General features: G+C 41.1%; 2 protein-coding genes, 3 non-coding genes and 1 pseudogene across 7 annotated transcripts; 2 read left to right on the top strand and 4 right to left on the bottom strand.

The window, feature by feature from the left end:
* Positions 1–662: 662 nt before the first annotated feature.
* On the top strand, positions 663–2470 carry pole3 (polymerase (DNA directed), epsilon 3 (p17 subunit)). Its single transcript, XM_084476065.1, has 4 exons — positions 663–1045; positions 1177–1262; positions 1592–1710; positions 1824–2470. Exons 1-4 carry the CDS (start codon positions 980–982, stop codon positions 1985–1987), a joined length of 435 nt encoding a protein of 144 aa, XP_084332191.1. The 5' UTR covers positions 663–979; the 3' UTR covers positions 1988–2470.
* Positions 2471–3099: 629 nt separating this feature from the next.
* On the bottom strand, positions 3100–5615 carry rpl12 (ribosomal protein L12). 2 transcript variants are annotated; one of them, XM_084476021.1, is made up of 6 exons: positions 5467–5615; positions 4676–4749; positions 4329–4427; positions 4036–4117; positions 3569–3655; positions 3100–3250 (listed from the first exon to the last, which is right to left on the bottom strand). In XM_084476021.1, exons 1-6 carry the CDS (start codon positions 5501–5503, stop codon positions 3132–3134), a joined length of 498 nt encoding a protein of 165 aa, XP_084332147.1. In that variant the 5' UTR covers positions 5504–5615; the 3' UTR covers positions 3100–3131. The 2 variants fall into 2 exon arrangements, with proteins under 2 accessions (XP_084332147.1, XP_084332148.1); XM_084476022.1 differs by having other exon boundaries at positions 5363–5504.
* On the bottom strand, positions 3370–3494 carry LOC311356846 (small nucleolar RNA SNORA65). Its single transcript, XR_014637715.1, has one exon. It is a non-coding gene; the product is annotated as a small nucleolar RNA SNORA65 (small nucleolar RNA).
* Positions 3804–3927, bottom strand: LOC311356852 (small nucleolar RNA SNORA65). The gene has a single exon (XR_014637721.1). It is a non-coding gene; the product is annotated as a small nucleolar RNA SNORA65 (small nucleolar RNA).
* On the bottom strand, positions 4519–4643 carry LOC311356851 (small nucleolar RNA SNORA65). Its single transcript, XR_014637720.1, has one exon. It is a non-coding gene; the product is annotated as a small nucleolar RNA SNORA65 (small nucleolar RNA).
* Positions 5616–13386: 7771 nt separating the features above from the next.
* LOC311356125 (voltage-gated potassium channel regulatory subunit KCNG1 pseudogene) lies at positions 13387–15410 on the top strand (annotated as a pseudogene). Its single transcript has 2 exons — positions 13387–14145; positions 14574–15410. The product of its transcript is annotated as a voltage-gated potassium channel regulatory subunit KCNG1 pseudogene (transcript).
* Positions 15411–16714: the final 1304 nt, after the last annotated feature.

Genomic DNA, 16714 nt, shown 5'->3' with positions numbered 1-16714 from the left:
GTGATGTGCAAAAAAGTTCTAGATGCTGAGATTTAAGAGATCAACCTACAAAACGTGATTTGACCTAAGGATCAGTGGATTTTATTTTTTATTTTTTCAGACATCTGAAAATGTTAAATCATTAAATGGATGCAGTGCATACTTCACACTGTGGGAGGCAGTAGCCGCATAAATGGATGCCTACGACTGCAAGAAGTCTAGATTAGTTAAATGTCTAGATGAGCCCCTCCAAGATGGGAGGCGGGAGACTTTCAGAATTCAAAAATGGATTAACAGTGGTCGATCAACCCTAACTGGCTTTGCCACTTTTGTGATGCGAACTAGCATAGCTTGGCTGTGTGTGGTTTGAGTGGGAGAGAGCAACGGGCTGACCAGGTTTTATTTTTATTTTTTTATTGTAGAATATATTATTAATAGGATGTGATTTTATGAACACCATTATTTAAATCACTATCGATCAGCATTGACTATATATATGTCCAGCTAATTTTAAGATATGAGCTAATTTTAAATTTGCCTTCATAATATCTTATTTTATTCGTTATTTCAATATTGAAGCAGAAAATTACAGTTGAATAGACGGAAGGAAATATATACCAAATAAATTTTGTCATAAGGAAACTACGTCAGAGGTCAGGGTTGAAAGTTGACTGAACCGACACATGGTTGGTTCGCGGGAAACGTCCCATAACAAATCTTTGTATATTTGGGATATTTGTCTTGGTGGCGTTATTGAGATCCGTAACTTGGTCTCAACTTTCTTAACTCACGACAGACAACATGATTGTAGCCTACTAGCTATGATGCTAAAATAGTATAATTTATTAACGTTACCGTTTTGGTCAACTAAAATTTATAACGTTAACAATAGTTTTGCTACGTTAGCTATCTTTCGCTAGCTTTGTAGTGGGAGCGAGTTCAAATTATCCATTAGCTATTTGGTACTGCATTGAACATTTATTATTGGGGGTGATCTGAAATGGCGGAAAGACCAGAGGACCTTAATCTTCCGAACGCTGTTATTACTCGCATAATTAAAGAGGCGGTGAGTTGACTCAACGTGGCCTTTACTCCATACTGTCTATTGTTTATTTGTATCCTGCGTGCTTGACAATGTGGCGAAATAATTAGTAAAAAATTATCCAGGGGAATTTAAAAATGGTGTATGTTCCACAGCTACCGGATGGCGTTAATGTGTCAAAAGAAGCAAGAAGGGCTATATCGCAAGCGGCTAGTGTATTCGTTCTGTATGCAACTTCATGGTAAGTAAATGACTCAAAATGAACGCTCCACAACACCAGCAGAACAAATCCTTATTTTTATTTTGTTGAGAATGAAAACTATGTTTCAATTCAATATTCAAAGTATGTATTTTTGGTCCTGCTGCTGTCCAAATTAATTAATGATAGTCCATGTTGATTTTTTTTTTTGTAAATTTAGCACTTGTAAATTGGAAATCATCTCCAATGCAAGTTGTTTGAGAAATTTAGTTTGTGAAAAAGTTGTATATGTATTACCCATCAATACCATGAAATGTATTATAAGGTTTTAATTTATATTACTTTGTTGTCCCTCTTTGTGAACTTGGCAGCGCAAACAATTTTGCTATGAAAGCAAAAAGAAAAACTCTGAATGCAGCAGATGTGTTGGCTGCCATGGAGGAAATGGAGTTTGAACGGTTTTTGGAGCCTCTAAGGGAAGCATTGGAAGGTTTGTTTGTGTGACACATTTGAATTGAGCCTTTTGTATAATGCTAATTGTCATGTTCGGCTGTAAGATGCATGGTCACTCGGTATTTATAATTGTTTCTTCCTACTCAACAGTTTACAAAAAGGGGAAAAAGGAGGTGTCTGAGCAGAAACGCAAAGAAAAGGAGAAGAAGGAGACAGATAATGATAAGAGTCGAGAGGAAGAGGATGATGAAGAGCGAATGGAGGAAGAGCCAGAGGCTGAAAATGATGCAGAGGAGGAGGATGTGGAGAACTAAAGAACATTCCAGTGGCTTATCCTACTTTCACTTAAGGAGCCATCACAAACATTGAAATGCACTCTTATGATCCTTTTGGGGTTATGACTGATTGATGGGTGAAGTTTTTCAATTGATGTACTTGGAACAAATGTAATTTTTACCATTGCATCAGCACATGCAAACCTGTCTTGATTGGTCACTGAAGGGTTTAGTTTCAGGACTAGGATCTCAGGTGTTTAGCCTAGTGTACAAATGTTGAAATGTGCAAGGCTGTTTTACTCTTGGGTCAATTTTCTATGTTTAGGATATGTTCCAAATTTAGTTGCTGGTTTCAATGATCAAATTGATACTGCTGTTTTTGTCAACTATGGACATTGTTCTGATATTGGTGTTAACATGGTCCAGTAGCCTGGCAAAGTAGTTGAAGGTTTCCTTGAAAGTCTTCAGCAATGACTTAATAAATGTAACTTACCAGTTAATTTCCAGTCATTGTACAATAGGGTTAATGTTTATCATGTTGCCATGACACCAGGTGTGATCAGCTGTTACAAGATGTGTCCACCTAGGTGTGCTAGATAGATCAGTCTAGACTGTAGCAAACTTTGCTCAGTCACATCTAGGTGGACATGCACACCTGTGATGTAGGGGGCTGATTTCCAAATGGATAACACCTGGTGGCATAGCACCTTTAAGCAATCCCACTACCAGGAGTTATATTCATGCATAGCAGCAAGCGAATGATTCAGTTGTCTGAGCTCAAGTTTCCTATAGTCTTGATATCATTGACTAATTGCAACCATGTTTTTCAAGCTCCAGGTTGAGAAATTCATTTAGCAGTACTGTCAAAATACCATTTAGCAGATGCTTTTAGCCAAGCAAAAAAAAGTAGTCAGTGAAACTAGGCAATCTTACTTCAAGTAAGTTCATAGAACCAAGTGCATCTCACTAGGTCAACCTGTTCCTCATATGACAAAGCTGGCTAAGATGGTACACAACCAAATGCGATAGCCAAGTGTGTCCCAGGACAAATAGGTATGAATTGGTGGCTAACACCAATTAAGCCTAGAACCCTAAAATATCTCAAATGTAAGACCAAAACCAGTTTGAGAAATACAGAAAAACAGGACAAATTAAATTTAGTCAATTTTATTGTAATCAAGCATTACTCTGCTGGGCATTCAATTTTTCCACTGTTGATGTCATCAATGACATCATGGGGTAGGCGTCCATCGATGGTGCAGCCTACTGACTGTGCAGTACCCAGGATCTCCTTGACGGTTCCTTTAGGAAAAGGAAAAACACATTATATAACCAATGTTTTCTCAAGAAACCATGCCAGAATCAAGTAGACAATATAAAATAATAAATCTAATCCATTTATCAATCGCGGTTCATTGGGAAATTGTACCAGATCTTTCGGCACAGCGCTGCCCATTTGTTAGGGCAGCCCTGCTTCCTAGAGCTGGGTCAATCTCAGCCTCCACTGGACTATACACAGTCACTAATGGACAGGCAGAGTGGCGGGAGGCTTGCAGGCAAAGGATACAAATAGATTTTAAATGAATTTCCTCAAGTACAATTTGTTTTCATAGAACTTACCAGAGAGTTCCCTGGCGATCGAGCGATGCCTCATAACACGAGCGATGGCAACAACCTCATCAAACGTCACAGAACCACTGTGCTTGACTAGAAACAAAACGAGTTAAGATTACAACATGTTCTACAATGCAATGGTTAAGGACAATTAAAAGCTATGCCAAATATTTGACAAAATTGACTCATTGGTTTAAAGTTTAGGAAAAAGGTCAATTTGCAGCCAATAAAGACAATTATTTATTGTGCCAGACCTTTCGGCACAGGATTGCCCACTATTCTGGGTAGCCTGCTTCCTAGAGCTGGGTCTATCTTAGCCTCCACTGGACTATACACAGTCACTAACAGACAGGCAGAGTGGCGGGAGGCTATGTGTTGTTCTACCCATCAAATGTATATATCTTTATGACCAGATCAGTTTGTTGCATAATCAGGTGGCAGGAGTCTTGTCATTAAATTATGCTTAGACTTACTGTTCTTGACCTTCTTCCGGTCACGTGGGGGTTCTTTCAGAGCCTTGATGATTAGGGCAGATGCAGAGGGAACAACCTCAACCTAGATGGAGAAATGAAATATGAAAATATTTAGCACATATACATAGTCCACATAGAATGCATGTCTCTAATTTATAGGGCTAAATTTATATTTGCCATACCACAATTGAAACATTTAACATATTCAAGTGCATAATTCAGGTCCTAAAAGCCATGGATTTATAGTAGATTGAGGTAGCAGACAGAGTGAGTAAGCCAGTTAGACTACATACCACAGCCTGTCTGTTCTGGATGGTCAGCTTCACAGTGATCCTGAGGCCCTTCCAGTCTCCAGTGGCCTTGGCAATGTCATCACCAACTTTCTTGGGAGACTGAAGTAGAAAATAATGAATTAGTGTCATCATTGAGGGATATAAAAGTTATTTAAAGAAACATGCATCAACAAACATGTACTAGTTACAAACATGTACCAGGTCTTTCGGCACAGGGATTCCCACTATACTGGGTAGCCCTGCTTCCTAGAGCTGGGTCAATCTCAGCCTCCACTGGACTATACACAGTCACTAACAGACAGGCAGAGTGGCGGGAGGCTAGACAAATCATTATGCAGACAACTCACCAGACCCAGAGGTCCAATTTTGGGAGCAAGTGCTGAGGTGGCTCCAACTTCTCCACCAGTACATCTCATGTACACTGAAAATAAAAAGCACACGTTGAATACTGTAATTTGACACAACAAGCAAGGCTAGACCCAACCTCACTAAAATAATTCAGGCTTCCACAAAGTGACGCAAAGATAATTAAACCATGAATCACAATGTACAAGCCACATGTGGATCCAACAAATCATCGGTTTCCTCGTTCAGGGAATCACACCGTCCAACAATGAACATTCCATAATACCAACGACCAACTATTCCACACGGCTGTTTGTCTTGCCTCAATGCTTAAGGCATGGTGGCCTACACATTTGCGTAAAACCCATAAATACAAATATACAAAACACTGTCCGAACATTTGAAACACTATAGTAATGACTTATTTTAAACCAGCCTTGAGTCGAACAGTCAACGTTACGGATTAGCTAGTCAGTTGGGTTGAAAAGATTCGTAACAAACCAAATAATCCAAGTAAATTAACGAATGACGTCATGACGCCAACCTAGCACACGTGGTGCTGTAGTGACTTCATAAGGCCTTCCAGAGACCAGAATCGCGAACGAAGACATACAAGTACAACATGATACAAACCAAATAATTTCAATCGTTGGTGCCGCATGTGTAGAGCCTGGGTGCCCTATATTTACCATTTTCTGCGTCCACCTCATAGACGAGGAGACAGAGCCGAACCGGACGGACATTGGCTCCATCTTGACTCTGAAATAGTTTATATCAGAGACTTTACACATACCAACTTTAATTTCGCTGGGGTCGAATTTGGGAGGCATGATGCTGATCTGGTAGTACTGCTCTGTTCAGCTTGGTTGGTGATGGTGTCGGATGAACCCAGATTCGGGACGACCGTTTACTGTTGCACCTTCACCGCTAAGGGGACAAAGGAAAGAGACCGTGTAACAGGGACGTCTATATTTATACTAGCTACAAATCGCGAGAGTTGGTTAGGAGCTCTCGTTTTCTTGTCTTCTTCGTCGTCTTCTTTTGCTGCTTCAAGAAAACTGACTCATTACTGCCACCACCTGAACAGGAGTACAAATCAGGGATCCTATCTACACATATAAAATAACACACAAAGCATAAATATACCAAGCTAACTAGGCCTACTAGGTCCATTTGATGTCTTTAGAAACTGAAAAACCGAATTAAAGCACTCATCCAGCAATGGTTGGCCAAATATTTTACAGTCATTTGTAATTGTACTCCTTCTCTTCTAAGTGCTTCTTTTGATATAGCGCTCTGTTTTATATTTTGAACATTTCAACAATATATTTTATACTTTTTCTGTCAAAAGCAGACAATGGTCACACCTCCCGTTCCTATGCTTCTTCAAAATAAATATGTAGCCTATTAATTAATCCTGTTTTACCAAGTGATTGTAATATACATCTGATCATGTCTGATTTGCTTAGACGACTCAATGCTGCACATTAATCTGATCTGATCAAAGTATGAAGTGGTCTAAGTATCAATGCTTGCCACATTTCCATTGTCCGTTCCCCTTCCTTCCCAATCACAACTTTGTTGCTGAAATTAGTTTATTGTTTTCTAAACAACAAGTACATCGATCTGCCATCATTCTTTCCATTATATTTCCTATATGAGATTACCTGATAACAGGGCTGCCAACTTTTGGGTTTTCGCTGGTGTGAGATTCTGTATAATCTTATAATGCATACCTTATGGGGGGGGGGGGGGGGGGGGGGGCAAGCAGGCAAGCAGGCAAAAACGTGTGTCACACGGTGAAACCGTGAGAGTTGGCAGCTCTGTGATAAGGTTGGATCTTCTCCCGGCTGCTTTCCATTATTTAGGCCCACTATAGAGTATAGCCAACACAGAGTGTAAGCTTTATGGCCTCGATGTGTAAATATATGTGTGAAGAATACAGCTTAGGGGTAGCCCATCCTAATACAAAAAGAAAAAGGAAGGAGGAACAGGTTTGTCAGCCTGCCAATAGAGGGCATACACAGTTTGGGCATCTGTGTTGAGTGACAACATACCTTTGACAAGGTGCATATTTAAGCATTATATCTGTAGTGTTTACTCTTCACTCTTCCTGCTGTGAAGCATATTTTGTTTTGACTCCAAACATTTTCCAGTTTGGAATCAAAAGTGGCCGGCGCCACCTCCCTTATTTGTTTTGATTTAAAACATAGAATGTGCATTTTGCTCATAATCACAGGTCTGGGAAGTATTTCAGCACTAAATATCAGAAGCGGGCTGCAGGGGGGGACATCATGATATGAAGCATTTTAATTAAATTTTTGTTATGCACTCTTTCTCTATCTGTCATCTGATGTGGTTGAGTTATCTGGTTCTGGCTTGTCTCTGTATTAAGCAAACCAGCGAGTGGTACAAGGCAGTATCACCTGGAGAATCCCAGTTTATTCAGATACATGAAGCATATATACAGTAGTCATCTCATCCAATGAACATGGTTTAGCATGGAATTCCATTTTACCAGTTGGCATAGTCATTCTAGGATTTACATAGCATGGTTAACCCGAATGTAGTTGTTGGTGTACTTGATGAGCACTTGGTCAGGCCCCTGGTAAACCACTGGATTTTTGTGGAAGAGCCATATAGGGAGATTACTGCTCCAGAATATTTCTACTGGTATTCTGAAGAAGAGCGTAAGCCAGATTGACCATAGAGGCAAACTTTTTATCACCGGGGTTTCCAGAAAGAATAATGGTAGGATTAGAGGCATATTTGTTTACAGAGCTCCGATTTTGAATATATGCAACGCGCCATCTGTTTCCTTGTTCTTGCATCCACCTTTTACAGAAATGTTTTACTAAAGCAGTTTGAAGTTTTTGAATTTTACCTAATTATCCACCCCTTAGGGAGTAATTTAGTTGCATATTACAAGCAATTACATACAACTATCTGGTAAACACTAAACAATCCATAGTGGATATGGTTGTAATATCTGGATATATTTGCTCTATCCATCCAGACATATTTTCTACAAATGGGTGTAGCAATGTTCGTTTCTATAAGCCACCTAGGTGGCTGTCACCCTACACCTAGGTGGCTTCACTGGGCTCCTCCAAATCTAGGAGGCTGTAGACGTTGAAACCAGTTTTTTTGCAGAGTTGATAGTACAATGGGCCATAGAGCAGGTGGGGAGCCATGCTGCCATGTCAAAGATCGATCACTCATTGCACAGGTGCAGTCTCAATAGGTGTTCAGCCCCACCCAGCTCAAGGGTCAACAATCAAGACTTTTGTTAAAAATATCCCTACAAAGCCCTACTTCTCATCCACTGGGCAAACTTACACCCAGAGCTAGAGCGAAACCAGAGAATGTCTAATATGAAGAGAACTGGCACTCTCTGGTGACTTCCGGATTCTGAACTGGTTGCAGTAACACTTCTCTGTCCATGCAAGGGTGCTTGCTGGTGAGTGCAGAATGAATAGGAAGATAGCTAAGATAATACACTCAGAATATTTAATATTTTAAGTTCACTTATCTGTTCTAAAATTCTGTTCAAAAAGATGATGACGTCACTGCCAGAGGTCCTGCTTTACAGCAAGTTCTGAGTCACTTTGGCACTTCCACATATATAATATATATATCATATATATAATATATATATATAATATATAACAATTAACTTTGATGGAAAGTCCTCCTTAAGATAATGTTTCTGATTCTCCTTCAGCTTCAGATGCCATCAAGCCATCCCTGACCAATCAGCATTCATTAGCAGAATGCTAGCGTGTACGGCCAACAATGGCCCAAACTATAAGAAATTGACATAAGTACTCATTCATTCGACTTTTGAACTATAATATATATTGAACTTGCAGAATCTACAATAAAATATGCGATATTTCAACTCCAAGCAGGTGAAAGAGATACATTTAGCCGTCTAGCCCCATAGACCCCCATTCAATCTGCACTCCTGCGGTCACCCCCAGTGGAATTCTAATGGAACTGCAACCAAGTTTGATACAATGGTGCTCAATAGAGAGTGCCAAGGCTCTTCGTAAACGGGCTCTGGCTAAACCAAGTTCACCCACACTATACTGTTGCCTCACACTTTGCACTGGCTACTATTGAATGCTTGAATCCGAATCAGGTCATTGGTACTTGCCTACCATGCTGCAAATGGCTCAGGCCGATCCTACAGGACATGGGCAAGTCACCTTATGCAGTTTTTCAGCTCAAAATCTCAGAATCAGTGCTGGTTTGATCGAGCAGATTGCTCTTGTAAAATAGTTCCCATGCCTACCACTAAGTCATTTATTTCATTTTTGGTATCTCCTGAGGACCACTCCGTGAGTGATTTCATCACTTCCTGAAGTGACACCAAATTAATAATCTTACGTTTATTGACAAAACGTGTTTCAGATAGAATTCCCATCATTGATATTTTTACTAACCTGATGTAGAATAATCAAGAAACTCGACCCTGAAATACGCGTAAATTGAAAATCCAAGAGCTGGAATTTTTCTTTATTGGTTTATTTAAAGGATCCCTATTAGCTGATGCCATGGCAATCAGCTAAAGCTTGCATTGACAAGAAAACAATAATAATGTAAAGGGTTTGATAGCTGCTGGACCCAAGGGCAGTACACAGAGACAGGACTGGAGTTGGCGTAATGAAAGGTTTATTTGGAGCCGACCAGGGGTGAAGCAGGGGGCAGGTGTGTGGGGAGTGTGGGGGGAGTGGGGAACTTCAGGCTGGAGGGAGTGAAGCAGGCAGGCTGGAGGCGTTGATTCACAAAACACTCAAAAGGAAACCAAGGTTAGATATGAGATTTCCACAGAAGAATAACGAATAGAAAGTGTTAGAAAATACTGGAGCCAGGTACGAATATCTACCTCTGAAGTTCGAAGTATGATCTGGCGATGACTGCAAGGAAACCAGATGTATTTGAAGGGGATTGATGATCTGATTCAGGCCAGGTATGAACAGTTGAGGTGTGGCAGGCACAGCACAGAGACAGACAGGGGGTGTGGCAGACACAGGGGGAGAACACACAGCACAACAGCTATGACAAATAATAATCATATATAAATATATTAATAGCCAGTCAACACTGATCATACAATAAGGTAGAATATGAATCAAAACACGAATATTACAACTAGCTCATATTATGCCTTATATTGTTGTCGGTCATCTGCATGCCAATAGATGCCTCTGCATATTATTTTTAAAGGATGATTTATTTTTTATTTGATTGAAATTGTTCTGTAAATTACATAGGTTTCGCAAACACAGATTCATATCCAATTAAATAGAAACCAGATTAAAACAAATGGGCACAGGATAGGATATTACTGAATTTTCAAAATGTTAGCCTGGCGGCGTGTTCCTCACTCCTGACTTCTCCTCTCACAACAAACAATAAGCATTCTATTATTTACCATGCATTTTACAAATTCCATAATATCCTGTCCTGTCCCCATTTGTTTTAATCTTCCTTAACACTCACTACTTTCTTTGGTCTAATTTCCCTACGTTATTGATTATATTATTGATCCCTTATTCAAGGGAGTCCAATCAGGATTAGCAAAAGCTTTGTAATGATCACCTTTTTACTCTCGAGCTGGATTGAAAAGGAAATCAATTACAACAATTGAACAATTTTAAATATTTCATCATTCCACATTTCCACTTTCCAGTTTAAAAAGAATGGAAGATTAATCAACTCCCTCTGGCTGTTTTAACATTTAAATGTAGCAAATCAATAGCAAACTAATTCAATCACGCAGACCAACCAATTACTTTGTTATATTATGTTGGTCTCCTTTTGCAGTTGGGATACATTGTATATGTATACTGACCACAAGCATACAATAGTAATAATATCTCACAAAACAGCAATGTTCATATCAACACTATGAAACGTGTGGAGACGATAGGTATTGATATTTTCTCTCAACCAAAATGTAAACTGAGAACAGAGCTCAGGGGATGGCGAGCATTAGGTGTAAAATGAACCCTCGCACATATAATCTGAGAACACCCTGTGTGATCGAGTGACAGCATCCGAGCAAACACACTCCCTGTTCCGGCACAGGAAACAGGACACAGAGGGGTTTACATTTACATTTTGGCAGATGCTTTTGCATGCAAAGTAACTTACAACCATTTTTTATACACACACTGACAGCGCGGTGTCAACCATGCAATGGTACAGCCAGCTCATCGGGAGGAGTTAGGAAAAGGTTTCTCTCCCAGAGACACCTCCACCAAGCTGGAGCCAGGTATCAAACTAGCAACCTTCAGGCTACAAGTTAACCCGCTCCACCTCCTGAGCTACTGCATGCCTCTGAGAGGTGTGCCTTTACGGAAAAGGGACGGCACAAACAAGTCCTGAATGCCTAATGAAACAAACGCTACCATGCATGACCCCTGTGCTTATCAAGATTAATTAAATTATTCAAATATTATTAACATTTAATAAATGGTTTGAAATGTCACTTTATTATAACATTATAATTTGTCCTATTTTCACTCATCAAACTCTACTACTGTTTTCATAAACAACAATGTTCACAGACAAAATATGTATATATACACTATGCAAAATATGGCTAAGAACCAATACTAAGACTCAATACAGGCTCAGGACAGGACAGGGAAGCTCAGGGGCTGAGTGTGTACCAAGTGGCTGCGGGTGAAGTGATTAATCAGTCGTTCTGGAGAGTAGCTCCCATGGCAATGGCTTCCAATTAAATGAGCAGGGACAAGTTTCAAGAGTCAGTGATTCCAGTGATGCATGATAACCTCCAATGTCGTCAGTGTAATCGGGGCAAAGGATGCTACAAAACAGCCTAAGCAACAAAGTCTTGTATTGCACCTAAATGTTACCTAAACAAGTGAACTACCAGATAGCATACCATAAAACATGTATCTCTTTAAGGTGACTATTAAGCCTGTGCAATCTGACATAATAGGAAGCAAAGAGAGAGAAGCTTTGTTTCTCCTCAGATAATCCCTCAATGTTTGGATGTTTCCTCACATTCTAATCCCGGGTCCAGATTAAATTACTGATTTATGAGACATCAACTGGGTTTATGTGTCTATACTTAAACAGAAGGGCCAAGAACAAGTCGGCTATACCATTATCCTGTATTCCAATGTTTCAACAATACACACACCTGTATTGAAGGACTGGAGGGGGTACTATGAAGATTTAAACAACTCTGAATCTGAATACCACCTGAATAGAATTATGTAAACTTGAATACTTAGAAATCCAGAAAATATTCCTAATGAAAGAAAACTCTATCCGCAAGAGTTTAATGTTAATGTTTATTAAAAAAAAAAAAAAAAATAGGCCTATATTTCCTGCCCGAAAATGTTTTGTGCTGGTAAAGGGGTACTTGTCTGCAACAAATAGGGTGTAAAACATTTTAAGAACCATATGTAACCAACAATTGGAGTAGGGAAGTCGAGAGAGAGATTAAATTGTATTCTTACTCAAATAATCCCTCTGTATTTGGATATCTATTTCCTCATAATTAAATGCTGTGTTTTTAGTGTATTAGAACAAAGGCTTATAGGCCATGTGTCTTCTATAGCAGGAGAGAGAGAGAGAGAGAGAGAGAGAGAGAGAGAGAGAGAGAGAGAGAGAGAGAGAGAGAGAGAGAGCGGGAGAGCGGGAGAGAGGAGGATCATCCCACTAACCAGATGAATATATTCCAGCAGGGTTTTGCAGGACGTTAGAAAACCTAATCGTATTTTTTTGTTATTCATCACTCGGACTTTAACACAGAACAACGGTAGCTGCACTTAAAGACCAGATTAACATTGAACAATTTGAACCCCGGACTGCTTCCACGAAAAATCGGGGGTGCAGCTGATTTTGTTTTGATACTGTGGAGCGACTCGGTGCGAACTTCAGGTTAATGTTCAAGCCTTAAATTGCCACGATAAGATTAAAACAAGCAATTTAACAGTTTGGATTGCTTCTGGTTTCAGCGTTGTTTTTCAGTTTTAGGTAAACGACGCAATGTTATTCTCTAGGTGCTGTTTTTATGTTTAATTTTTAATACGATATAGGCTATAAATTTTGTTTTCCAGCGATTGGAAATTGTGTTATGTAGGCATATGCATTGTTATTATGCCACCAGTACTGGATTAATACAACACACTATATAAGGTAAGTGGATACTCAAAACAAATTCCTCATTTCTATTTAGAATCGATTTAGCATCGAATTAGCTCTGCCAATTTAGAAGCGAAAGCCATTTATTTTCTGAAGTTTATAGGAAGGAGATCAGTTTGGACCTTAATTAGCATAGTGAATAATACATATGACAATTAAAATTGTATTAGCATCACCACATACACACGGCTGCATAAGTCATTGACTGTTTATGCAATGCCTAAACATAACTGACCTTTAAGTCTTAAGTCTACTTCTCAAACCAGGAGAAACAGTCAACTCAATGTCATGATTTTCATAATTGTAGGTAAACAGTGTTTGTGATTAACGATAAGCTCATGAACCACATTTGTGGTACACAAGGCATTCCCAGATATCATCATCATCACCGATTGTGTGTTCAACAAAACAAAGTGAAATGGAATTTTATTTCCTTTATGATCAGAATTGACCCGGATTCCTGTGTGCCCTCGTGCCCAATCTCCGTTCACCTGCTGTCGCACCGAAGAGACATCCCAGAAGAATGCCCATCATCAGCAACGCCAACCATGACTTCAGCACCTACTCCATCAGCAGTGATGACAGCAGCTTGGACCGCTTCTTCACCGAGATCCCCGAGACGGAGACCATCAAGGGTGCGTACTTCCAGCGTGCCCGGCTGCTCCGTGCGCCGGAGGCCTGCTCCGCTGTGGACCCTGCCCTGCAGGCCCTGGTCAACGTGGGGGGCAACCGCTATGCCTTTCCCTGGAGCACCCTGGAGCAGTTCCCCCACAGCAGGCTGGGCCGGCTGCGCCTGTGCACCAGCCCCGAGGAGATAGCGTGCCTCTGCGACGACTACGACGACACCCGCAAGGAGTTCTTCTTCGACCGCAACCCCACCGCCTTCCGGGTCGTCCTCAACTTCCTGGCCGCCGGTAAGCTGCGGCTGCTGCGGGAGCTGTGCGCCGTGGCGCTTCACGACGAGCTGGACTACTGGGGCGTGGCCCCCGGACACATGGAGCGCTGCTGCCGCCGTCGCATGATCACCCGGGTGGAGGAGGTGGCCGAGCGGGAGCGCAAGGAGGAGGAGTGGAGGCAGCGGAGGAGCGAGTTGAAGAAAGCTCCCCTAGAGGCCGAGGGGGGCTACCAGAGAGTGATAGGAGTGCTGCGGGAGGTCATGGAGAACCCACACTCGGGCCCCGCGGGCAAGGCGTTTGGGTGTTTCTCCGTCGTCATGGTGGCCATCACCGTCATCAGTCTGTGCATCAGCACCATGCCTGACCTCAGAGAGGAAGAATCCAAGGTGTATATTTAGAAATTTAGAAAAGCATATTTAGAAAAGCATTGATTATATCTGAACAGATGCAGTGTCTCCCTTGATGTCTCCCGTCCCAGACGACCTGGTAGGTTCGTCCTTTTTGGGACATAAACAAATGGAGGATTGTTGGAAATAACACCTGGTATCAGTTGGAGAGGCACTGGCCTGTACTAACACTAAGAAATGTAAACAAAGAGAGACACTAAAATAAACCAACATTCTACAGGGGGAACAGACTACATTTAGTTTATAGACAGAAAGGGAGGATTCATGAAAATAATAGCCGGACTTACTTTCTGTTAAACTTTAATAGGGTGAATTGAAAGGTGCAAGAGTGGACATTGGACACTTTTCCATTAAGTTCGAGAAGTAAATGGCTACACACGCTCATGTTCTGTGTTTTATTTCAACAGGGTGAATGCTCCCAAAAGTGTCAGAACATATTTGTCGTCGAGTCCATCTGTGTTGCCTGGTTCACCCTGGAGTTTGTGCTGCGGTTCTTCAACGCCCAGAGCAAGCTGGCCTTTCTGTGCAGCCCCCTGAACATCATCGACGCCATCGCCATCCTGCCGTACTACGTGAGCCTCGCCGTGGAGATCCAGGAAGACATGCATCTGGACGCCAACAGCGGCCGCAGTTACCTGGACAAACTGGGGCTGATCCTACGTCTGCTGCGGGCCTTGCGGATCCTGTACGTCATGCGGCTGGCCCGCCACTCCTTGGGCCTGCAGACTCTAGGCCTGACCATGCAGCGCAGCATGAGTGAGTTCGGCCTGCTCCTGCTGTTTGTCTGCGTGGCCGTGGCCCTCTTCTCCCCGCTGGTCCATCTGGCCGAGAGCGAGCTGGCGCCGCTTTCGGCCACGCCTCCCCACCAGAGCTTTAGCAGCATCCCAGCGTCGTACTGGTGGGCCATCATCTCTATGACGACGGTGGGCTACGGCGACATGGTGCCACACAGCATCCCCGGACAGATGGTGGCGCTCACCAGCATCCTGAGCGGGATCCTCATCATGGCGTTCCCAGCCACCTCCATCTTCCACACCTTCTCCCGCTCCTACCAGGAGCTCAAGCAGGAGTACGAGCACTTGTGGAAAGAGGAGAAGGGAGCGGAACTTAGTGCACAGACTGAAGACGATTTGTCTAACATTGATTTTGGCTCTGGCCATCAGAAGGCTCTGTCTGGAGAGGACGACAACAAGATGATGTCAGGAACAATTCAGCAGGCCACTCTTCCAGCTACTGCATTCTGACTGATCAGGATATATATACAGTATATATATATATATATATATACTGTATATATATTTTAGTCATATTAAAGATATATATGTATCTATCATAGTTGCTTTACCTTTTTATGTATGTTTCTCTATGTATGAATGTATATATACATATATATCAATCAATAACCTTTATTTTCCCTCGAGTGACACTGAGCTTTCCCTCATTTACAGTGACAATGAGCATACACCAAACACAATAACAAGGATAACAGGATACACAATACATAATATGTATTGTGTATCTCTTTGTCATTCTCAACAGGCTAGGTGTACTGCTGAAAGTTTGGATCGTTACAGTGCTGATAATGATACATGTATGCATGACAGATGACATTCGTATGAAAATGATATAGCTATACTGTAGCTACAACTCAAGCCTCTAGAGATTGCTAATGGCAAAACCTACAAAGTGAAGTTTTAATAAAACAATAAAAAGGCAATAATATATAGTGTATAGCTACCAGAGTGTTGAATCCCTTCTATGGGCATGTTATTTTGTTTCAATAGACAATAATAATTCTGATACCACAGTAAATAAGTTTTCCCTATAGAACATTGTAATATAACCTTAACATGACAACAATGCATTCACAATGCATGAAATGCATTTGGCCAACCTTCATTGTAATAAAGTGCATGACAGGATGGTGAATTTGACACCATTGGGACATTTTTGAGAAAACTCAAGATGTCAAAGTCACCCGTTGCATTTCAGGGTGGGGATTTCCATCTTTTGCAAGCTGATGCGAGTCAGTGAGCTGTGTTTATGTTTGTATGTTGAAATGCTTTGTTTATTGCTGTTGTTTGTTGATGTTGTGGCTGTGGATTTGATTAACGTAATGTTCCTAACAATGTTTTGCAACTTTAGATTATCATCTATCATCCAACTACCATCATATCGTATCATGTTCTCATCGATTCTCGGAAAGTCCTTTTCCTCTGATTATAACTGCAGTTTGCCTCGCAAATTACAAGGATATACCTGTTGGAAGATGACATCATCCTAGTTCAATAGGATATATATATCATTAGCACCCCTTAAAATGTATGCTAGATTGGTTTGAATTTCTCTCATAATATGAATTAAATCTCATTATTATATGTCTCTTAAGACACTGTAAACTGACTTCTATTGTTTAATTAACACATTTTGAGTGTGAGAGAGAGGGAAAGATAAAGAGAGAGACAGACAGACAGACAGACAGACAGGGAAATAGGGTTACATCAATCTACACTTTGCTGTTAAGGATTTGGATACGCTTTAAACAGAA

This window comes from Micromesistius poutassou (genome assembly GCF_964030765.1).
Source record: "Micromesistius poutassou genome assembly, chromosome: 12".
Taxonomy (NCBI): Eukaryota; Metazoa; Chordata; class Actinopteri; order Gadiformes; family Gadidae; genus Micromesistius; species Micromesistius poutassou.
This window is presented reverse-complemented; position numbering and strand designations above follow the sequence as displayed.